The 24,450-nt window shown below is 41.1% G+C and overlaps 1 protein-coding gene across 3 annotated transcripts in view; it reads right to left on the bottom strand.

Moving 5' to 3' along the window:
- Positions 1-406: 406 nt before the first annotated feature.
- The window catches only part of myom1b (myomesin 1b), a 29,339-nt gene continuing 5,295 nt past the window's right edge, over positions 407-24,450 (bottom strand). For 2 of the 3 annotated variants that reach the window (XM_069667050.1, XM_069667047.1), the window contains 32 exons: positions 23,610-23,698; positions 23,250-23,291; positions 21,721-21,882; positions 21,414-21,575; positions 19,292-19,433; positions 18,877-19,076; positions 18,616-18,669; positions 18,370-18,494; positions 18,078-18,261; positions 17,824-17,998; positions 17,626-17,747; positions 10,764-10,960; positions 10,554-10,680; positions 8,574-8,758; positions 8,370-8,484; positions 8,137-8,293; positions 7,945-8,051; positions 7,818-7,862; positions 7,588-7,724; positions 7,350-7,494; positions 6,490-6,549; positions 5,250-5,317; positions 5,037-5,150; positions 4,493-4,552; positions 4,174-4,261; positions 4,044-4,082; positions 3,836-3,941; positions 3,056-3,219; positions 2,752-2,788; positions 2,530-2,552; positions 2,062-2,117; positions 407-1,957 (listed from right to left, as the gene is read on the bottom strand). In XM_069667050.1, coding sequence (XP_069523151.1) covers positions 1,697-1,957; positions 2,062-2,117; positions 2,530-2,552; positions 2,752-2,788; positions 3,056-3,219; positions 3,836-3,941; positions 4,044-4,082; positions 4,174-4,261; positions 4,493-4,552; positions 5,037-5,150; positions 5,250-5,317; positions 6,490-6,549; positions 7,350-7,494; positions 7,588-7,724; positions 7,818-7,862; positions 7,945-8,051; positions 8,137-8,293; positions 8,370-8,484; positions 8,574-8,758; positions 10,554-10,680; positions 10,764-10,960; positions 17,626-17,747; positions 17,824-17,998; positions 18,078-18,261; positions 18,370-18,494; positions 18,616-18,669; positions 18,877-19,076; positions 19,292-19,433; positions 21,414-21,575; positions 21,721-21,882; positions 23,250-23,291; positions 23,610-23,698 — 3,748 coding nt within the window. In that variant the 3' untranslated portion in view covers positions 407-1,696. The remainder of the gene's footprint in view (positions 1,958-2,061; positions 2,118-2,529; positions 2,553-2,751; positions 2,789-3,055; positions 3,220-3,835; positions 3,942-4,043; positions 4,083-4,173; positions 4,262-4,492; positions 4,553-5,036; positions 5,151-5,249; positions 5,318-6,489; positions 6,550-7,349; positions 7,495-7,587; positions 7,725-7,817; positions 7,863-7,944; positions 8,052-8,136; positions 8,294-8,369; positions 8,485-8,573; positions 8,759-10,553; positions 10,681-10,763; positions 10,961-17,625; positions 17,748-17,823; positions 17,999-18,077; positions 18,262-18,369; positions 18,495-18,615; positions 18,670-18,876; positions 19,077-19,291; positions 19,434-21,413; positions 21,576-21,720; positions 21,883-23,249; positions 23,292-23,609; positions 23,699-24,450) is intronic. The other variant, XM_069667049.1, reaches the window with a different exon arrangement.

Genomic DNA, 24,450 nt, shown 5'->3' on the forward strand with positions numbered 1-24,450 from the left:
TTCAGGGGGTTATGTGCTTGAGCATTTTTAGGTGCACACAGTAGGCTACATGTGATAAAACTGTAACTATAACCTTTATATCTTAGAGAAAACTATAATGGTGGATGCTAATAGTGGTGAACAGACAACACAGGGAGACAGCATTAGTTTTCTCTCAGTTAAATTCAGGATTTTTTGTGCTTTGTTTGTGCTCAACAAACAGTGGGTAGTGTTTATTTTTATTTCGTATGGGTACAGTAGAGAGAGGGATTGTCTCCATGCTGGTGGTTGGTCTTCACGCAGTCCAAGTCTACACAAATATCGTGACTATGAGTGAAAAGGGGAACAGTCAACTGAAATAAGCGAGTGAAAAGTGAAGGGTGGTAGGTTCAAGCCAAAGTGAGACAACTCAAAGAGGAAGAGGAAGTGGGGAGGTACATGCTTGTTTTTATTAGTCTCATCAAAAAACAGGGGAACAGGAAGTGATGCATAACAAAAACTGCATGACCTAACAGTCTTCATTACAGTGGCATCGTCATCAACATAATCACACATAAAGGAGGCATCATAATCATTAAAGAAGGACTGTGAAGGGGGCGTCATAACAATGATGAATCACATTAAAGACAGGTGGGTAAACATACAGTATTCACTACAGACAGAGAGGCAAGGGAGGTCATGAACACAACATTCAAATGATTGTGGATGATAACACAACAGGACTTAATGTAAACTCTGATGAAATTGCACATTACATAAAAGGATCGTGTTTTAGCCCATTTGCAACACATTTAGCACTTTTACAGGTCATAGCATGAGTCAGCTCCAACTATTAGCTTGTTAAGCTAACGACAAAGGGTATGTAGCCTAGAATTACTTCTAAAGAGAAAGAGCATCAGGTATCTCCTGGCTCCTTTTTTGGGGGCCATATTATGTTCTTAAAAGCACTTCAGTAGTAATATTTCACAACGTAACACAGGTCTGAGATGCTATCAGAGCTTTGTTAGCAGATCTTCCTAGCTCTGTGTTTTTCAGCTCTTCTGGTAAAGAGATAACTTTACTCATCAGCTTGTCCTCATCTTAAAAACCTTCTTTCTTGTCTTTTCAGTCTTAAAGTGAAAACATTCAGATTTAACTGTCAAGAAGGAGGCAAACTTTTGCTAAAGTCAAATGAAGACACTGTTTTCACTTGTTTTGTACAGCTAGCTTAATAATCAGTCTAATGCTACTGAATGCTTTGAAGCTGGTTGTATGCATGATGCACTGCAAATGGGACAAAACACATAACATTCATTTGGCTGTATATTGGAAATTCCACTCTAACTTAATTATTTCTTTTTTACCATTTAGTTTGCTTTCAATACAAGTCTTGAACTATTATCCTTCTTGTGTCCAGTAATAATTCATTTTTGTTCTGCTAAATTAATTTGCCTTTCTTCATGCCATTAATTTACACAAACAAAAACTGAAACCTTTTAACGTTCAGTTAGATTTGTTATTATTGGACCAAATTATTAAATATTTATTATAATCTATCTCTTAACCATACTCTGGATTTTCTCTCTGAACTGTTAGACATTTAATTCAGATTCAGCACCTCTAGAGTAAAGTTTATATTCTACACACAACATCTAAGACATTCCTCAAGCCTTTTTTTTCTTCAACTGTTTCCAGTGTTTCTCATTTATACATATTTACGTCAAGATTTGGACCGCTTTTATTTTTTCTTGCCGCCCGCCTCGTCAGGGATGAAGACACTTACGGTGAAGTCCCCGCTCTCCGTGCCATACTTGTTCTTCACCAGGATGCTGTACTTGCCCGAGTCTGACGTGTTCACGGCTGTGATGGTGAAGCTGGCAAACTTGCCGGACGCAAACTTCAGGATGCAGTGATCGTCGGACGTGATCTCCCTGTCGTTTTTCAGCCAGGTGACCTCTGGCACGGGGTCGCCCGAAATGTTGCAGGTGAGATTCAGGGCCTGGAAAGAGAATAAAAACACACCCATAATAATATAGAGTAAAAAGATTTAGATACATTCAGAGCAGATAGAGCTGAACGTCAGAGTCGGCTGAAGCACTTTACCTTGCCCTCCTGTATAGTGACCACATCAGGCAGGCCTCCTGCTACTCGAGCACGACCTGCAAGAAACAATGTTCAATTTAACAATTATAATATATAACCCCTGTAAAAACATAAACATGTTATGACGGAAAAAAGCAAATAAATACATTTTGGAGTTAAAGTAAAATCAAAATGGCTTTCATTTCTTTAACTACAAAGGTGAGATCACTACAAATTGCAGATGTCTCTTCTGTACATAAGGATATTAAATCAATGGAAGCACTACTTTGTAAGTACAAGCTAGAAGTAAAAAGGGTCATATAATCTGTCTTTGTAGTTTTAGTTTTTAATAAAGAGTTGCAGCATTTGAGGCTCCATTATCGGGCATATTAAACAATATATGAGGATCCACTTGATGATTCAACAGCTGCCTCATCCAGGCCTAAAAGCTGCACTAAAAGCAGCCACTCTAAACACAATATCACTTACTTCTTTCTGCAATGGCAGCAGCTCTAAGGAGGTAAAAAAAGAAAAGAAAAGAGGGAACAACAAATTAGGTCGAAGGTCCCAGGAATCAGAAATGAAAGTTAAGACGTAACCTGCATGCATACTTCTTTGTGTGTTTACTTAAATCAGAAAGGTTTCATTTTAAAACATGTGCTTTAATGCATGATGTGATGTGGCCACATGGAGCTACTTCTTGTGACTTACTTGAGTCTCTGGAATTCTGCAAAGGCGTCGTCGAATGCTGCGAAACAAAAGAAGATTGTAGGAATCTGAATCTGGTTTACTGGCTAAAAGAGTTACACAAGTAAATCAGCTTTTGTAGGAAACACAAGACGCAAACAAAACCTGAACGATGAAAAGAAGTCTATTAGATTTAAAGCTAGAAGTTACAGAGAAAGATAAGATCGTTACGGAGATAGATAAGATAAACAATGAAGATAGATACGTTATAAAGCATTAATATATAAAGTAAATATGAGAGAAGTTTCCAATACGCTGATGGTCTCACCTTGACCAGACAGCTCAACGGTCCTCCTCAGGCCGCCTTTTCCATCGTTGAACTCGATGGCGTATTTGCCCATGTCTTTCTCTGTGGGCTCGGTGATCTGAAGCCATATCTGCTCTCCCACCACACCGCTCTTTATACGGTCAGAGAAGGCGATGGCTGAATCCCTGTCAGAGAGACAAAACAGACAGCTCTGTCACATGGAAACACAGAGACATGAGGGGGTATTATGCTGTTTCACATGATAAGACATATATATATAATGTTACAATGTTGGATGTCCAGACTAAACGTGGGTGAAGTTTCAAATCTGTGGGTAAAAGTATGTTGGAGGAATCTCCTGCTAAAAAAAAGTCTCACGCTTTGAAGCCTGCTGAGGCTGCACTGACGTCACTGCACTTTGTGATGTCACAAAGTGCAGTGACGTCAGTGCAGCCTCAGCAGGCTTCAAAAATCAAAAGAATGTGGCCTTGTAGGGGCGGAGTTTCTTAAAGGGACAGAGCTGACTGAGTCGTTTCAGACAGAGGCTGTATGAGAGCCTGCACAGAGCACCAGTGTGAGAAAAATGAGTTTTTTAAACGGTAAATTATGCTAAGCTACTCCACAGGTATCACAGAGTGAAATATGAAGCTTGAAATTAGCATAATACCCCCCCTTTAATGTTGCTAAAATAGTAGATGTAACATCTTTTTTTTTACAGGGAGCATCATCTTAAACTTTTTGCAATAGTTGTAGTGGCTGTAATGAATCACGTCTGCACAAACGAATGAAGACAGAACGTACTTGTAGTGCCATGTCACTTGCAGTAAGTCGTTATAGTAGCTGACGAAGGTGTAGAGTCGGATGCCCTGATCTGTGCTTGTGATCTTCAGTGGAGTGGAGGAATTGGCTGCATTAAAAAATGCAAAAACACAAATAAATATTTAATTTAAAATCCATCAGGTGGCAAATTATTTGGAGACTAAATGTTTACAGACAAAATGTTTCTTACCGATAAAACTGAAAACTTCATTCATCAAGTCTTTGAAACCTGAAGGAGAATGAGACAATCATGCTAAGTGGTATATTTGCTACACTCATAAGGTGATAGATGATCATACTGTGCGACCCTGCAGGGTTACCTTGATCTGTCAAATTCAATGTGGACGTGTCCTTTCCTCTGTCATCCTTCAGAACCACCTCATACACACCAGAGTCCTTCTTGGAAATCTGACAGACAGAACAGGAACGTCAGATTCAGGAGAAAAACAACACAAGGAGCAAGGAATATGATTTGTATTCATCTGAAAAGGTAAGCTTTTCTCTTCTGCTATGAGTGCTGCAGAACACATATATGACGCAAAAAGCAAAAAAGCCAACAGACAAACAAACAAACAAACAAAAAGCATTCGCAGGCAGAACAACAAAACCAGAGGTGATGATCAGAAAACTGATCCCAACTTTTAGTCTTCTCCAGATTAGGGTGTCGGCATAGTCTGCTGTGTCTGCAGGGGAGTCGCGCTGAAACGGGACACATGTGACATCATGTTTATACAGGTTAAGAGCGACTGGGAGGATGTCATGTGACTGCACGCCACTCAGACAGACGCGTAGAGACGATACAGTGGGATGGGGATGACTTATGAGATGAAGAATGAAAAGAGGGATTACAGAGAGAAGCAAGAATAAAAACAGTGAAGAAGAAGACAGAACTGTCAGAGAAAGAAAGTGATAACGGCGTCCAGAAATAGTTTAAATTAATCAGTTAGAATATGATGTGTTACATCTATTTTTATGTCTAATTCTTAGTGTAATTAGTAGAAAATAAATGTTTGATAACCCTCTTTGATAATGTCTGTACTCCAACTTACTGAAATCTTGTGAAGGAGTCCACCGTTTACATTCATATATGCAAATGAATTCAGTGACAATTATACAGCACAAAAATATACATATATATACATAAATACAAACTGCACACACCTTTCTTCTCTCATATTCTTACCTGAGCTATTTCCAGTTTGAGCACTCCCTCAGTGAAGCCCAGGTTCTCGTCTTTCTTGATCTCACGCCCGTCTTTGTACCACAGCGCAGACGTGTCCTTCTTCATGTTACCCACCTGAGGCGCAACACGACAGGAGACTGTGATTAAAATAACTGTAACAATATTTCTACATAAGAGTGAGGCATTAAAAAAATCCTCAGAGTTGTGTCTCACCTTGCATTTCAGCACGACGCAGCACTCTGGTGTGACCTCGTAACCCAAATACTCGATAAAGTGAGGACCTGGAACAAACGTAGTTATGAAAATGAACATCACAACATGTATTTTAAATAAAGATCAACAGAGGAGCTGAAACATTTCATTGGTTCTTTTGACCATTAAGAGGAATTTAATCTGCAACCATCAGTTAATCATTTTACTCATTTTATAATCTGGTGTCCAGGGTTGTAGTGCTGATTTTTAGGACTCGTGACTCAGCTTGGACTTCAGCATTGTGTGTATTCAGACTCGGAAGATGGGGAGGATGACTCTGACTTATTATTGATAATCGCTGTTTTACTCACTTTTGTCAATGGCTTGCCCGTGTGTTCACCTGCATCCGTGTTCATGTACCGTTCCTGCCATTAGGCCTAAAGAGGCACCACGACTCATGCGTTTTGCTTTAAAGATTTTACAGCCAATGCAAAAAAAAAAAGAGGAGGGCAACATGTTCAATATGTACAAGAATCATCGAGGAGAAGATGGGACCGCCTCAAACTTTAACAGACACCTGTCCAGGATTCACCTAGAAAAGTCCCTGAGATGCTATAGTTACTTGGGCTGTTGATGACTGTTGTTCGCTGATGTTGATAAAAGATACCATTAGCTAGCATCTAGCTAACGGTAACGTTAGCCTCTAAAGAGACTCAACCTCTGATTCAAAGATGTTGTGGATATTTCTTATCACCTAACGGAAGTGCATTTTCTTGCATTTTTCAAACTTGAGGACTTAAACTTGGACTTAAACACGCAGTCATGTAATGGGGACTTGACTCGGAGTCCATTTGGATTTGGAACACTGCTAGTGTCAAACATTTGCTGATTCTTAATTACCCAGTGTGTCTTTGTAGAAAAAAATGTTTTCTCTTTATTGGTTTTACACAGGAATAAGTAACAACAGAATTTACAGTAGTCTCGACAGTGTTCTGTTGTTATGAATTGCAGCCCCATCTCCAACCCGTTCCTATCCTCCTTTACTCCCCTCCCACCAACACTGGTTGGTTGTAAATTTATATTCAATATTAAAGAAGACGTATAATATTGTCTCCTTAGACTCTGTGAAACTGTGATGGACATTTTTGTTGTTTATTTAACGCTTGTTTAATCAAGACAATAATTTGTAGATGATTTAACAATGAAAATAATACAGAGGTAAAATATGGCTACAATACTCATAAGAGTGAGGATCCCTTACCTTGCTTTCTGAACCATTCTTTCCTCTGGAACTCTGACTCCTTCTGCAGCTCCTTGAACACTGTAAAGAAAAGATGGGGTAAAAATTTTATGTTTCACAAAAAAAAATCCCCATTAAAATGAATGTTTTTAGAATTAAACACTTAATCTGACAATTAAATCTAATTAAATAAGGGTTTACATCCAAACTCCTCTGACTAGGATGTTTGTCTTGATGAGCTTTCTTACATTTTTCATATTTAACAACATATTCTTTATTTTCTTAATTATTCTATTTAATTTAAGTGTCTTGGCTGTTACATTACTGCTGTTTACTTGCTTTGTTATGCACAATGACATCAGGACAAATTCCATACTGTATAATAAACCAGATTCTAAGTCTGGCATGTCTTTACTGCCCTCTAGTGTCCACATCTTAGAGTTGCTGAGCTCTGTACTGTAACACTGCTCTAAACAGGGCAGCAGTTTTAACACCTATATGTGTGTGTTTATAACAACTATTTATTTTTTGCACCACTTTAATTTGTTTTTATTTGTGTGCTAAAAAGTAGACATCCAAAGTAACCATTCTTTGCTGGCTTTAGCCTCTAAAATAAGGTTTAAACTAATAAAAATCACTTGATCCAGCTAGATTGAATTTATGATCTTCAGGTAAAAAGTTTTCTACCAATCCAATCCACTTTTTTATGTAACACATTATAAAAAAACAACAAAGTTTAGGAAACTGATGCTCTGTGAATTAAAATAGCAGAAATAAAAACACAGTAAAATACATTAAAAACCCATCAGAGCAATTAAAACACACACGTTAAAAGCCAAGGAATAAAAACAACTCTTAAGACATTTCTTGACTCAACGCACCGTCTCCTATCAGGACCAAGCTCGACTGGTTTGTAGCTTTCCCGTCCTGCAGCTGGAAGGTGAAGGTGCCCTCATCTGCCGGGGTCAGAGACTCCATGGTCATCTCAATCACTCCGGTGTTCTTGTCAAAGTTCATCTTGTATTTCTACAAAACAAATGTAAACAATCACACACAAAAAATGCTTTCTACATAAATCACAAATGCATTGAATTGCAGAGTTGTGTTGTGTTTACTGACCTCTCCCTGAGAGAGAGCATTGTCATTGAAGACATAATCGACTTTGCCGTTAGCCGAGATCTTCTCCGCCTGCAGCCAGAAGCGAACTCTTCCCTTCTCCAGCAGCTCCACGGCCAACTCTGACTTCAGGGGGATGACTAAGAAGAAAAGTAAGAGCCAGCTCAAAGTTAGAGTCAAGCCCCAACACACCTAAACGCAACAATGACGACGTGCGATGCTGAAAGACTCACTGGGGAACTTGTGGTCGTGACTGATCTCCAGCAGCCTCTTTAACTCTGACAAACACAGGACAAGTCATTCATCAACTTATTTTCCATTGACTTTCTTAAATGTGTGTTTCTTGTCTTTGTGACCTACCCTCCTCAGAGAGAGTGTAGCTGGAAGAAGCACCATCAGTGTGTGTGACGAGACATGAGTAAATGCCAATGTCCTCCTCCCCGGGAGTGTTGAAAACAGCTTTGGACCTGCAGGAAAACACACAACAGGGGTGACAAACAAGACTACAGAGTGTTGATCAAGGGGCTAAAAAAATATGTACTGCCATCTCACTTGTTTCCCTTGGTCTCTACGGTCATGCGGGATGGGTCTGTCATTTCCTCATAGTTCTTGGACCACACAAATTTGGAGTCGGCGGTCATGTCGCTGCATTCGAAGTTCAGGGAGATGATACCGTCATCATCGACGTCCACAAGGATCTCCTTGGTGCCTGAAACGCAGAGGGAGGTGTGTTCAATAATCAGTTTGCTCCGGGGCACTCGTCACAGGAAGCTCATTGGACGCACCTGGTTTGGTGACAGCCGAGACCGGATCTGTCACATCTGAGGTTTTTCCAACACCGGCTTTATTCTGAGCGCGCACACGGAACACATACGACTCTGCCTCCTTCAGAGTCTTAATCTGCAGAATGAAATTAAAAACAGGATTACGCACGCTCACACCTGTAGGAGGGTCTCTTTGATTAAAGCACTCAGCCAGAAGATGTCGACCTTGATGTACGTCTTCTCCTCAGCCTTGGTGTTGATTCCTCTCCACGCCTCATGTGGTGCCTCCGCCTCCTTGATGTCGATGTAGAACCCGTTGACGGGGTCGCGACCGTGGTACACAGGTGGTTTCCAAAGCAACACCAGAGAGTCGCTTCGCACCTCTCTGATCTGCAGGTCGTAAGGAGGTCCTGAGGTACAAAACAGTCAATGAGTAAGCTTGGTTATTTATTCCTACTTTTCAAAGGGTCCTTGAACACCTCTAAAGTTTTGGGAAATTATTATGTAGAGAGAAAAATGAATGATTTTAGAACTTGGACGCAAATGTATCACATGATAAGAAGCAATGAACCGACATCTTTGTAAAAGTATAAATTTTGTAAATGTATAAGTCATCAACTAATGAGCGTGAATACACATGTAATTGTAACCGTAGGTGTCAGACTTCATTAATTCGAATGACATTAAACTCATCAAAGTATGACAAGAACTTAAGCTGCACTTCTACTTTAACACTAAAGTCTCCTAATGTCTCCTGAACATACGCCTCTAGTTTAAAAGGGACGAGATCTCCTCCGTGCCACACAGAAGAAAAACAAGAATTTAAGCGTGCTGGCATCATTCTGTTTCTGATAATGTTCTATAAATCAGGGGTTCTCAAACTTTTTGGGGCCAGGAACCACTTACAGGGGAGAACATTTGTACATCTGTAGTTTTATGACACTGACTGCTTTATTTTTTATTACACTGTATATGTAAAGGCCCAACTAGGGACAACCGTTGAAAATTAGCCAAAGCTACACAGTCTCTGTGCAACACACCAGTTTTGTGCTCTGTACTGGAACTACAGCTCCTGAAAAAATTAAGAGACCACTGCAAAAAATATGTTTTTCTCTGGTTCTTTATTCCTATTGTATTTTTAGGTTTGTGTTGTAAAATAAACATTTGTTTTATTCTATTCAACATTTCTCCCTACTTCCAAATAAAATATTCTCATTAAGGTCTTTAATAAAAGGAAAATGGCGACTGGTTAAAAAAATGGAAAAAGAAGATGTTTGTCAGACCTCCAATAATGCAAAGAACACAAGTTCATATTAATTTTTAAACAACAGAATACGAATGTTTTAACTCGAAAGAGTTCACAAATCAGTATTTGGTGGAATAACCTGGTTTTTAATTACAGCTTCCATGCATCCCGCATTGCTGTTTGGTGACTTTAGGCCACTCTTTGCATGTGACCATTTATCTTCCTCTTGATCACATTCAGTAGGTTCTCTATGGGGTACAGATCTGGATTGTGTTGGCCATGACATGTAGAGAGAGTTGCTGATTTAAGAAATATTTCAGTGGTCTCTTAATTTTTTCCGGAGCTGTATGTTAAATTGTATCGTCCCTATCAAATAAAATACATTCAATCATTCATTTTCCCCTCATCATCGTAACACCGATTAAGCATATGCTTACTACCACTTACACTCTTAGATTGGAACTATTTGTATTGTAAAACTTATCAACCTAAATCCTTCAGACCTGTTTCATAGTGATAAACAAAAACACATTTCAATTTAAATCATGTTAATACCCCTTATATACACTTTAAAACAGAGGGTCATTTTATTCAAACTGCTTGTGGAAGCTTTCAGAAAATTAGCAGTGGCAAGACAGCTGCAGGAACGGTTCACTGTGACCCGATTCATGACAGTTTGACTTGATGTGTCACAATTACTTAAGTTTCTATTGGTCCAAAGCTAACGTGGGCGGGAGTAATGGAGACAATATGGTTGTTTCATTGACGCAAATGGTCGTCATCTGTAGACTTCTGTAGACAAGACAATTTTATAATTTATTATAAATGTATTATAATTATTTCGTGGACCCAAGGCTATGGTTCGTGGACCCCCAATGGTCCTAGGACCCCACTTTGCAAACCAGTAGTGTATGCTGTGAGTTGGGACTACATAAAGTTAAACAGGTGATCTATCCAACCTGGCACGGCGATGGTCCACTCCTCACAAAGGAAGGTGTCACTGGGCAGTGACGGGATGCCAACGCCTGCCATGTTGGCTGCCCGCACCTGGAACTGGTACTTCCTGTTCTCCTTCAGGTCAGACACCTGCAGACAAAACCGCAAAAAAGTCCTTTAGGTCATTGAAATCAACTTGTGAATTCAGGTTGAGGAATTTAGTACCAGCTCACCCTGTAGGCCCTGTCGCTGACAGCCTTGATGTTGGCCTCATGCCACTTCCCTGCCACGCCATCGATGACCTCGCGGTAATCCACGAAGTAGCCGGTGATGTCAGCACCGCCGATGAAGGTTGGCTGTTTCCAGGCCAGCACCATGGAGTCACGCACACACTCCAGCACAGTGATGCCATAGGGTGGAGTAGGAGAGGCTGACATGACAGAAAACTCCAATGAACACCATAATCCCTCAGCTGGGGAACAGGGTGAGGTAATGGGAAACTGAAGCACTGCAGTGAGGCGATACTTTACACCTCCGGCCAGCTGCTCTAATTGACCTATAATCTTTGTTTGTTTCAAATTCTCATAAAGACATTTTATGAGTTTATTGTAGCTTTTGAGATGCTAATGAGCTTCAGCGTCCCATTACTGAAAACTGTACAGCAGGTATTTATTTATTTAATCTTATGTTCATCCATGAATAAAAAAGTAACTGTAGTAGCTGGTGAATTGTGTCAACTTTGAAGACAGTAGTAGGTGAATACCTGCTGTAACAGAATATTGTCAAACCCAAACACAATGGCACCTTAAACCTTTTTTTATCAGGCTCGTGTGTTATGATTTTAACGTAAGGGAACAGTTTATTGCTCTCTTGCTGAGAGTAAAATGACAAGATTGATACCACGCCCAAAGTCTGAGTGCTAAATATGAATCTCAAGTCAGAGGACTGTTAGCCTAGCTTAGCATAAAGACAGGAACCAGGGGCAAACTGCTAGCCTTGCTCTGTCTGAACCACATTTCTTTTTTTCCACACATTTTGTGCAAAGTAAATATAACAACTTATCAGTGAGCTTTAGGGGAGCAAGTAAGCTAGTTAGCCATTTTTTATACTAAGTTAGCATACCTTAGCATGAAGAATGTACACATTTAGCCTTACTCTGTCCCAAAATAATGTACTAGAGCTCACTAATTAGTGTTCAAACCAGACAGAACATGAACAGAGCAGCGCCACACAGACCTAGCTAGTAGCATTTCCAGCACATAACCCTAAAGTAGCTGAGTATGTTTTTTTTTAGCTTTGGAAAGAGCCAGGCTCACTCTTTTTCCTTGTTTCCAGCAGTTTTGCTAAGCTAAGCTAACCAGATGCTGGTTGTTGCCTTATATTTAAATGACAAACATGAGAGAGGTATCAATATTATCAGCTAACTTCCTGTGAGAAAGTGTGTAAACATATGTCCCAAAATATCAAAATATTCTTTTGTTGAATTCATGTAAGAAAAGGTCATTTCTGTTTTTCTGGGACTTGAGAAAAAGGTCTCTTTGGAATCAAATCATGCAGAACTGTGATAATAAATTGGCCTGTTGTACACGAATAGTCACATGAACATGATACCTCCCCTATTTAAGGTTGAAGATTGGTCAAAGTGTCTGAGACGTGGACATATGTACACAGTGCGCTACCAAAAAGGTCTCGGGTTACGAGTGTCCTGCTCTTGTGTAGGTCGGATGACCCACTTTTCGAGTACAGGGTGTGATTTACCGGCTCCTGCCATGACATACCAATGTGTGTGTGTGTTTGTTACAGTGCACTGGGAACTCAATGTGACAGCAGGTCCTGAAGTGCCAGGTGACTGAGGCAGAGCCACCCAGTGCGGCGGTTGTGGGAAAGTGGTGGCAAGGAAAAATATTGACAAGCGTGACTGTGTTGAGTTAAGTCTGGTGGTGTTTTACAGTGACTTACCTTGAAGAGAAGAATACAAGTAGAGCACTTCAAAGACTGTTTTTTGTTTTGTTTTGTTTTAGATAATTGTATGTCAAAAGCATTTGAGTGTAAGAGAAGAACCCTGGGGAAGTTGTATAAAAAGGGATATCTTCTTTAAGAGTATTCACCATAGCCATAAGGCGGCCATTTTCCTTTAACAAGTTGTTAAGGATGAGAAGCTCAAAAGCAGTAATAATGTTGCACTGCTATGTTCTAGGTTTGCAAATTGTATAACCATAGGGAATCTGACAACTTGCTATAATTTCCCACTTCTCGATTGATCAGTAACGCTAAAGACAGTAGCTAGTGAAAGTCAGGAGCGAAACTGTGCAATTTTCAGAAGTAAACAACATATTTGATAGCACAAGTCATTAGCTACTGTTATTCAGCAGCTAACCTTAGCATTTAGCCACTTGCTAGCTTACCATTTAAAGGATACAAGATACAATAGGAGTAATTCCTTGCAAACGGTAATTCAAGTTAACTAACAGTAATGTTAACATGGAAACGGTTCATGCTAAAGCTAGCAGATACATTTAAGTCACTATAGATAAATATACTGTAACATTACTTACTGTAGCTAACTTTGCTGTAAGCTAATATACAAAACTGTTAGCTAGGAATTACTTCCATCTCTATCTCCATCGTATCTACCCATCCAGCATATCTTGTAACACTATTAAGCAAGGTAGGAAGTGGTCAAATGCTAACGTAAGCTGCTGACTTACAAATATGTTGTTTCAACTTGAAATATAGCCTAAAGATCCTTGGGATTTTCACTATACATTGTCTATTCAGATGCTAAGCAGTCAATAAGGTTTGTCAGATTCACTGTGTTTAGAGGTTAGAGGATTTGTTAACCTGGGACAAAGCAGTACAACATTATAACAGCATTTTAACTTCCCACCCTGAGCATGACTGCAGAGGAAAATGGCCGCTGCATGAATAAGGTGAATTGTAAAGTCAGGGAACAATATAAGTGGGTGGGGGACTGATTTAGACTTTTGTGGTTGGTTTTGGAGTTGATGAAAAGATTTCCATCTGACCGGTGCTCACCTGCCGGCTCCCTCCTGGGCCTTGCTGTCCCCCGATTAGCCGAAGCATCTACAGACAACTTACGTGGCTGTTTGACTTCAGGCTCACTGACTGTCTTTACAGCCTGATCCTGAACCTCAGCAGGGACTGGGTCTAAATGTGCAGCAGTGGCTATGTCAGTAGGTGAGTCAGAAACTGAGTCTGACACAGACTCTGAGACCAAGTCTTTTGCCAGGTCGGGGGCCCAGGACACGCTGCCTCTCTTGCCCGCCTTGCTTTTACCCTCCACGGGCTCTGAGCGAGCAGCCCCGGCCCCCTCCCTGGCTTCAGTGTCAGTCTGAGCTTTTATGCGCTTTTGCTTAGTGTCAGGGGGAGACTGGACAGTTTCATGCGTGCCCGTCCAGCGTGGCCTGTGCTCGGTTAGTCGGCCCACGTTACCCCCCGGCCCCATCTCCGGCAACACACCATGAGGGATGCCGCCCCCTACAGGAGTTAGCAGAGAAAAGCAAAAGAGGCTTTTACAAAAAAACAACAACAGGCAAAAGATCCGTTCAGACAAATCGCAGCTCCTCTCGATCACACAACATTCAGACGAAGAAACAGAGAGAAAGAAATATTCAGTACAACCTGCTATCTAATACAGTGGCATGTCTTCATCTGACTGGGAGTAAAAAATGAAGACAAGATGACCAACAGGTGACATCCGTGTGAGGAGGTGAGTACGTTCAGTATGAGAGCATGCAGGCGAGAGACGTACAACAGCCAGTGAGTGTGAATGTGCAGGCTTTGCGCCAACCCTCTATGAAAAAACACTACTTTAGTAACATCGCCAACGCATTTCATCACTTCTTACATATGAAATGAATGATACAGCATACTATGATCTAATTCACATGAGGTGGAGTAATTGCTTCTAGCTGTTACTATTTTTCCACTAGATTATGAGCTGTTGTCTTGCATGAAATGTGCTGTGAATTTATTTCTGGTAGTAGAAATTTAACAATGTACAAATTACTGTGTTTCCTAACTACATTACCAGTTTGTCCACTTGCATCAGAGCGCAGAGAAATACATTGGCATGTTTGCTACGTGTGTTTCATAAGGGAAAACAGAGCATGCCGCTCAACACAAAGCTGGCCAGTGAATGAGAGACATTCACAGGCTGGAAGTAGTGTTAGTTATAATGATGAGATACATTAGGGAACACATGCAGGAGATTGTACAGAGCATTGCTGACGATTAGCACAGCGGCAGGATTGGTCTGTTTTACAGAGTACACGCTGTACTCCGGTATTATTCATCAACTTCCATTGGAATCATACACTGATAATGTGAAGATGTTGAGTTATTACTTTAAAGAATTCTCTAAACTAAAATGAAAATTGCCTTTAAACTTACAAAATTCATCATTAAGGAGTTTTTGACTACTTTATAAGAGTTTTGCATATATTTGAATGATTGAATTCAATGAATTCATACAATTTATACAATTCATTATTTTGAAAATTGCAGCCAAGAGGAAGATAAAGAAACAAAGTATTTTGCATCCCATCCTTTCATGTGTGTTTTAAGTATAATTATGCAAAACTAGATCTAAAGAATGTAAACTTCTAAACTAATGTAAATATTTACCGGTGGTGGAACTTAACTAAGTACATTCACTCAATTTTTGTACTTTTATTTTAAAAGAATTTAAAATATTTGCACGTCCATCCATCCATTATCTATCATGGTCGCCATAGCCTATCCCAGCTGTCATTGGGCGAGAGGCGGGATTACACCTGGTTGCCAGTCAATCACAGGGCTGACACACAGAGACAGACAACCTTTCATGCTCACATTCACACCTACAGGCAATTTTAGAATCACCAATGAGCCTAACATGCATGTTTTTGGACTGTGGAAGAAAGCCGGAGTACCGGGAGGGAACCCACGCGTGCAAACTCCACACAGAAAGGCCCCCTTAGCACGAACCGGGATTCGAACCCAGAACCTTCTAGCTGTGAGGCGACCTTGCTACCGTGCAGCCCATCTTTGGAGTATTTTAGTTTTCTGCTATTTTGTACTTTCACTTTCTTTTACTTGTAAAGGAATGCTTTTAGACCATGGTATTTATAGTATCTGAGTACATCTTTCATGATTGTTTATTAAAGTCTTTAATCATAGAGCTTTAACCAAATATCCTGATTCTACTGAATTCTTCTGTCAGTCTCAATAACACTTCTAGGTATTAAAATATAGCATCATATCTTGTCAAGGGAATTGGTAAAATAGCCACAATTGTCTCTCACTTCAAATCGTATCTGCTTTTACATTTTTAACGGATCTAAAACTTCTAAAATAATTTACATTAAAATCATTAAAACTGTCAAACAGATCAATACCGCTGCCATGTTAGCTGAGAGGTTACAACAGAGGAACTCAGAGCAGCTTTAGGGTACCGGTGGGGTGGGACGGGTGTGTGTGTTGGTACCTTCAGCACCATGTGGGGGTTGCCGACACGTCTTGTGCCCAGGACAGGTGGGGGAAATGGGGGGTGGGTGGTGGTGTTGATGGTGTGTGACATTGGGCTGGTTTGTAACAACCGCTGAATTGGATCGCACTGACCCAAATTAGAGGAAGTCTACAAGTCCTGACCCTGACCCCGCCTCAGGCTGTGCAGGGAGGAGGGGGGAGGGAGGAGGGTGGAGGTGGGTAGGTGGAGCACATAACAGTGCAGAGTAACGTGACAGGGTGGAACCACAGAGGAGAACGTGTGGGAGTATTGATGATACAGAGAAGTGAACACAACGGTGGTGATCTCAAACAGCAATATTCAAATATCAAAGAAACAAAAACAAACTTCCTGTCTTCCATAAAATTTGCACAAAATTTCAGATAAAATATTTTAACCAGTCTGTGGTGTTTGGTGCATCTAAGAGTCATTTTACATTAAAATGTTTCTTTACCGGACTCACCTACCTCTACTTCAGGTGTAAGTCTCAGCTTTCCTACATTGTTTTAATAGCTGTGAACTCCTCCACTTTGCCAAAATATACACTAAAATGAAGACACCATATTTTTCTCACTCTGGCCTTTTTTTTCAGAGTGGCAGGTTTGAGACGTCACAAACCTAAGCAGCCAATCCCGTTAATGGACGTGGTGACGCTATGCATATCATTATGTGTAACCTATGGCAACCACTTTGGCGATGCGCAAGCCAGCTGTAACCATCATCGTAATTTTTGCAAACTCACTACTGACTACTAACGTTAACGCTACTACTACTAATTACTCTATTTCAAGCTAGCTAAGTTTCAACAAGTTGCCACTAAACGATGGCAGAGACTTGTTTTGTTTTCGCAATGGAGGGGGCGGTTGGAAATCTGCAGGTAATTAAACTTATTTTGCAGAAGAAAACATATCTGACACAATTTATTATTTCGAGCAGAGCTTTTTATGTGTCTTAAAACATGACTGGAACTGCTCTTTAAATATGTCTTGTGGAATTAGAAATATTCTAACATAACAGTCTGGGCTAATTTCCTGTTTTATTTTAAAATCTCCTGTCGCTTCAGTTCCTGCTTTAATGTTTCTTCCGGCCCCTTGATTACCAGCACCTGTGCTTATTACACACCTGCCCCTGATTATCTCATTAGGCAGCTGGTTCATGTAGTCCTTTGTTTGCCCTCCTCGGTTGCTAGATAGTCTTTGTTATCTCTTGTGTACTTAGCAGTTTCATAGTTTTTTTTCTGCTTGACTTTCAGATATTTGGATTTTTGCCTTTTCCCTACTGGATTTGTTTTCTGTCTGAGACTGCCTTAAAGTGTATGACTTTTTTTTTTTTTGTCAGTAAAGACCAAGCTTGTTTTCAGCCTGTTCATCTCTATATCATAAAGTGTCTGGTACCTTTTCACTAATCGTAAAATGAATTCAGAATGCAAGCTACAACACCACAAGCTGATTTTTAAACATTATTAAAATAATGGACTTTTTCTTTATACCCATAAATCTTAATAAACAAACTCCTATAACTCTCAAGATTGTCTGACTCCTGCTGTAGCTTCTCATATTGAGACATGCCCCCTCAGTTTCACTCACCAATAGCCGCCTTCACCTCCACAGGCTCAGACTCAGGTGAGAACTGGCTGAGCCCTGCTGCGTTCACTGCCCTCACCCTGAACACGTACTTCTCTCCTGTCATCAGACCGTGGCAGATAAACCTGCAAATATGTTTGATAAGATGTGACTTTGTTGCATTAAACACTTTGCTTAAAAAAGACAGAGCAGTAATTCTACCTTGTAGCTTTCACAGGCTTGTTGTTGCACGGCTCCCACACGTTGCTGCCAACAATACTGCTCTCGATGTAGTATCCAACCAGCTCTTTGGCGTCTTGAGACGCTTCCCAAGACACAACCACGGATGTGTCTGTGTTTCTGGTAGGGACGACTTTGCTAGGGGCGCTTGGGATATCTGTGGAGCCGAACGTTAGGTCATTATTTGAGAAGTGACATTTCTGCTGTTTTGATGCATGTATGCGTTTGTTTCTGACCAAGCTTGTCGCCGACAGTGGTGGCTTCTGTCGGGTCTGATGGCTCGCCGACGCCGGCGGAGTTGCAGCAGCGGACGCGGTAGCTGTAGGATTTCCCCTCGGCGAGATCGAACAGCGCAAAGCGGGGAGACTTGACCGGGATCTCTGTGTTCACTCTCTGCCAGCTGTCTGTGCCTGAGACACACTGACAAACAAGGTGACAAGCTGAAACACTGGCATTTAACTATTTCAGATGCAGATACAAACAACAAAATGTTTGTGGTTTTAGTGTGTGTAGTGTTATTCAATATACCTTCTCCACATAGTACATGACACCCTCAAGGCCTTTCTCCCCTGGTGGCTTCCAGCTCAGCACCACGTAGTTCTTGGTCGCCTCTGTCACCTGCAGATCAAGAGGTCTGCCTGGAACGATGCCCTCTGTAGATGAAAACATGAACAATTAGGTCCTTAAACACACCATGTGTGCAGCAGAAAAAGTGCAGATAAATGCGACCTTGGTGTAACTGGGTGTTGTGGATATGACTTGTGTAAATCTCACCTGCTGGCTCCTCCTCTGTGACAATGATTTGGCCAGTCCAGGGAGCAGAGGTACCTGACAACGAGTTTATAATCATCATGAAAGTCATAAATCCAATCTTACTTCTGTAATTTACTCAAATCTTCACAATTTTTTCCCACATTTTTTGTTTTAAAGCTGCGAAAAAGCCTCAATAACAGTCCTGCACTTCCCCTTATTCCTCTACTATATGAATATAACAAAGCTCTTTGAATAGGGACAGGAGACTGGAGGCTGCGGTACCTCTCATGCGGGCGCGGTCAGCTGGGTCCATGGCAGCCACCGGCTCAGAGACACGAGACGGGTGGCTCATCCCGTTCTTGTTGACAGCACGGACACGGAAGGTGTAGGAGCGTCCCTCCACCAGGCCGGTGACGGGGAATCGGGCAAACTTGACGGGGGTGTCATTGCACTGGATCCAGTGGTTAGTTCCAACCTCACATCTGGGAACATATAACAATAGAAAGTTTACATATTTAATCAAGTTGTGTTTTGGGGATTTAGGACAGCTGTGGAAAGAACTGCAAAGTTTTAAGAGCAAGGAAAAGGTCATAAATTCTACCAGCCTTGTCAAATCGCTAAGAAATATAACCTCTGCTGTCTGATGGTTGACGGACATTTTAAGCAGGGATGTAAGAGTAATAGCACATTGGCTGACCTGTCCACAAAGTAGCCCAGGATGGAGTTGCCACCATCGACAGCGGGCTGCTTCCAGGTGACAATGATGTAATCTTTATTGGCATCCAGACAGCGAACATCCAGAGGGGCGCCGGGAGCTCCTTCAACCTCAGCATCAGCATCTAAAACACACAGTAAAGACCGTCAGTACATATATTCTCTCTCTGTTTATTTATCTCTGAACAAAAGATTTATCTATAATCAGTCAAAACTAGCTGGTTGTTTTAAAGTGAGTTTGCCCTGTGCTGAACTGTGTAGCTGCAGGGAGAGATGCCAGGAATGTTTCTGGTCCTCAAGTCAAACTGGAGCTGAGAGCAGGCAGCGGCTGGAGGACAGAATTAGCTGCAGCCTGCCCCGGAGTGAAAGGGGATAAGAGAGGTGACTCTTAAAGAAACAGACCGTAAGGGTAAGCCAGGGCACCTAATGTCCATACTAGAGACGGAGAGCTGCATCATAAAGTAAGAGACTGTATCAACAAGGGATACTGTATGTGTACTAATCCTTTTTAAGAATATAACTACAGAGTTTAGTCAGGAAACTGGGCAGCCTATTGTTTCTCCTTGAAGCAGATATTAACAGTATCTCTCTGAGCTCACTGCCTCATTCCTCCGCTGAGCTCTCTGAGAATAACCCGACTGCAGCCAGGCACGCATAGCGGTTTGTTTTGGAGACTGTACCTGCCCTCTTCAGGGAAACAGGGTCTATTTTGTGTCATGTTCATACTTAACATTTGTAAAAGCTTCAAAGGTCAGATTGTCCCTGAAGGCGGCAAAGATAAGCTCCACTGTCCCCTTTTTCCACTGTATACAAACACAAGCACAGGGAGCTGCCAATCTGCATTGTCGGTTTTAGAGAGCTCCTATTTAAAACCACTCAATCAGTCTGACTATTAAACATGGTGCTGGAGTCAGCTGGCTTTGACCTTGATCTCATGACATACTTGACAAAAACAAAGCTGGGGGCATCGGGCCGCATTAAGCTTGTGTTGACTTTTGTGTTTAACTTTTTAAAAAAGAATTTAAAGAGATGATCTCGAATATTTTCATGTAAATAAATGTCTGTTAAGTCACTATCTATCACCGAATGAGGTAACACAATGGTGATTGAGCCTATGGCCCACTGATGAAAGCCTTTGCATTTGCAGTGTTACAGACTGGGTGTCTGGTGCGATTTTCATTGAAAAATCACATGCGGAGCAGTGGTTTGTCTGCCAGAGAGGGTAGGCGGAGCTAAGCAGCTGCTTTTCTGGTCTCTGCAAGTGTTGCGAGTAAACAATAATCTACTATGGCTGAACAAACAAAGAAAAGATTGATGACTACAGATACAACTTCAACAATAAGTGAAAATCCAAAGAAAAAGAAACAAACTCGACGCTCAGATGAAGGCAAACAGTCTGAAAAGGAAAGCGACCGTCTGCCAGGACAATCAAATCATCGGCAAACTTTCGGGGGCAACTGCCGTAGCCAGCGGTTAGCAATAAAGGACTATCAGCAAAGACTTCCTCCATGTGCTGCGTTGTTCAGTCTTCAGTTGTACAGTCTATTAACTTGAGAAGCAAGAATGAAGCTGGAGTTGAGATATGACATCTCAGAGCGGATTGTTAGCTGCACTTGCATGCAGATATGTGTAAAAAAAAAATGGCCGCCTATGGGAGCCAGGATGGCATTATGGCAAATTGCGCCCCTTTTGCTCTGCACATGGACAGTATTTCCTGCATGCAACCAAAGCTTGCTGATACGTGATTGGTCAATAATTCTCGGACTACAAACCACAGAAGGTATAAAAAGATGGACGACATGACATCTCCCTAAAAGTGAAGCCAACGTAATTTGAGCGCCCCCTGCTGACTGGCTCCACCCGCTGAATGTCTACTGTGCAGCTCTGGCTCCAAATGATGTCACCAGCACAAGATGGCAGCACCCGTCACAGGGAGTTTTTTGGCTTCAGTTTTGAACAATGAGAGTAGATGGAGGCATGTCGTCCATCTTTACATACAGTCATTGCTACAAACACATCTCTTAGGAAGTACACAAGTTTTACACAAGTTGGAATATCATCTGACTTTTTGATGACAACGTAACTTTTAGGGAGGGAGTACATACCTCTGACAAAGATGTAAGCTGAGTAGGTTTCATATCCAGACTTGGTGGTCACACGCAGGGTGTAGAGCCCCTCGTCCTCCTTGTTGAGGTGTGTGAGCGTCAGCGTGGCTCGATCTCCACTCCAGTGCATGTGGTTCCATTTAGAGGGAGACAGCAGAACATCTGGGAAAATAACACAGGCAATATCTGAGCGCTTATGTCATACTTTTTAGGAATGTAGTTATCTAGGCCTAAATAATTGTATATTGACAATTTCTTTTAGATTGGATAAAAGAGGAATTTTGGCATCTTGAAGTCGTCCACTCACCGTTTCTGTACCACTCGATCTCAGGCTGGTAGCGGTGCAGAGCAGGGTAAATGATCACGGTACATCCCAAACTCATGGTCTCTCCCTCTCGTCCAAACGAGACACCAAACTTATCAACAATGTGAGTCTTGAAGTTGATGCCATACTCAGACACTGGGCCCTCTACGGACAAAGGAAGAGAAAAGTCAGGATCAAAGAGGAAACACTCGAGTATGAAGAGAAAGAACACAGCATTGCACTGTGAAAGAGACAGAACTTCATCACATCAATAACCATATCCACATTTAAAAAAAACCCGAACAATATGCTGGATCCAAACTTTTCAGCCAGGCAGAAGGAAGTGAAGAAGAGGAAATATAATGAGATGAAAGACATCAAACAAACAGACCAACATAAACTACAGTACAGTGCTCACAACAAGAAGTGACGACGCACAAACATGCATAAGACAGTGACACACATCAAGCAAGGAAATCAGTCTTCAGTGACTTCAGTGGTTGAATTAGCAGAAAATACATTTATTTACACATTTACAACATTTGGTTTAATAATTATCGCTAAAAAACTAAATCTATTTAGCAACTTATACATCTACTTCTTTTACTAATACCGTCTACTTCCAAGGCTTGTTTGATGGACAACATTGTAGATGCACACAAAGTGGAACCCAACATACGGAAAAATTTGTAGATTTTTCCCGGCTAATATTGTGAACCTTAAATCGCTACACAGACAAAAGTGGCCATGCAGTGGACACATAATCAGTGGAAACATCAACCAGAGTCCTGTGACCCTTTTACCTTCAGTACTGCCCCCTGTATTGTTACCGCAAGAAAACAAAAAGGATGTTAGTGCAGTAGCATTTACTGTCTATCGAGCCCCCAACCCACCACAGCCCTCTGGTCACTGCAGACCAGTCATGTAGCTGCAGTTAGCCTTAACCCAGCATTATTACTCCATTAAAGCTGCATTGTAGAGCCTTCTAGCCTGTTATAGCTAATTGTTTTGGTTATAGTGCCATGATATTTGATGTTAAGTCTAATTGTTGTGATTAACATTGGTCCCAGCAATGGGGATAAGATGTTTTCAGCAGATAAGCTCTGATAAAGCAGCTGTGTGGTACATGCATGGCTTCATACCACAGACAGATTATGCTAGTAGCAACTAGCTAGCTAACGTGCATCTGCGGACACTGATATGGAGTTGATGGACACAAAAACAAAGCTATAACTAGAGTGAATTTATGCCTTTTGTACATTCATTCAGTGGATAATAATATAAGTCAAACTGAATGCTAATACTTAGCTAATAACTGAAGGCTAATGCTTCGCTCACTGTCTGCTACAAGCAACAGTTTGCTATCACATTAGCCGTAAAAGCGTGATAAGACAAAAATTAAGGCAAGCTGTGTCTTTCAGCTTGTTCCTCTGCCCATTAGTGGAAATATATTAATTAATTAAGCTTTTATTTACAGTACAGCATACTTTACAAAAAATTTCAATCCAAGTATACAGTAAATTCACACTTACGTCTGGGTGATGGCAGGTTCTCATCAACTTCACCTTTGAACCCTGCGGAGAGCAGCAGAAGTTGATGGGTCATTATAACGACAAAATGTCAGAATCATTATGAAAAATCCCCTACATTACAGGTGCCACATTTTACATAGCACATAAGATTGTGGTCCTTAATTAATCTGGCACTTATAACTTATAACTATATTTGGTTTCTATCTATTCCAACTATTGGGAACAATATTGCAAGAAAACATCTTAAACTACATTTGGATCTTACTGCTTTATTGTAGTATAAAATAATTTAGTGATCATGAGAAATGAGCGGGGCTGTATCAAGACTGTCGAGTGTGATGGTTTTGAGACTGAACCTACTCTTGACAACGACGGAGGCAAATGCGGACAGCTCTCCTTTGGAGTTCATGGCAGAGACGCGATACTGCGCCGTGTCATCAAAATCACATCTGAAAGAGGAGAGCATCAGGTGATCAATGTCCATGATACGCACATTCTTTACCTCAAGGATTAACATGTACGGTCCCCACCCCTCCCCCCACCTCAACCACAGCCCTCTCAGCCATGTAAATAATACCAACTATGTGAGCCCCGACTGTGAGGCGTTCCATAACTCCTGGCCAGGAATACTCTGTCAATAAATAGACACCACTAGTGATGTCATCTGCACCAGGTCTCTGTACACGAAAGTGTCTCTTGGGTGCTGAACATAACAGAAACTAACAGTTGGCACTTGATGTTTCTAAGAAGCACTGCTAAAATATCATAAAGATAATCTTGTTTGTTCCTCCTTTTGAGTTTTTGGCTGATTGTTGAATTTGTCGTGGCTATCTTTAGGCCATGCTCTTTGCTATCTATCTACGCCTGGAAAATAGTTTGGCTCCTCTCTTGCTCACAGTCCGACAGTGTCAATCTGTTTGGAAAACTTAGGCAGGCACAAAAGACGATGTCAACATTTTGCCAAACATGAAGTATGAAGCTTTGAGTGAAGCTAATGCTAAAGAAAAAGCTACAAAATAAGGCTGACATTCTAAACAATACAAACTAATTAATTCACTTCTACTATGTGTTGGTGATTTTTAGAATGGTTGTTTAAAGATAAAAGATATGTTTTGAATATCTTTATAATAAATATCTCATTTCATATCATGTTATAACAATGTGATTTAGGGTGACTAGCCAACCTTCCATGTTAAACCAC

Source organism: Semicossyphus pulcher, unplaced genomic scaffold (genome assembly GCF_022749685.1).
Source record: "Semicossyphus pulcher isolate SPU_LCO1_2020_fin unplaced genomic scaffold, fSemPul1.0.p SCAF_18, whole genome shotgun sequence".
NCBI classification, from domain to species: Eukaryota; Metazoa; Chordata; class Actinopteri; order Labriformes; family Labridae; genus Semicossyphus; species Semicossyphus pulcher.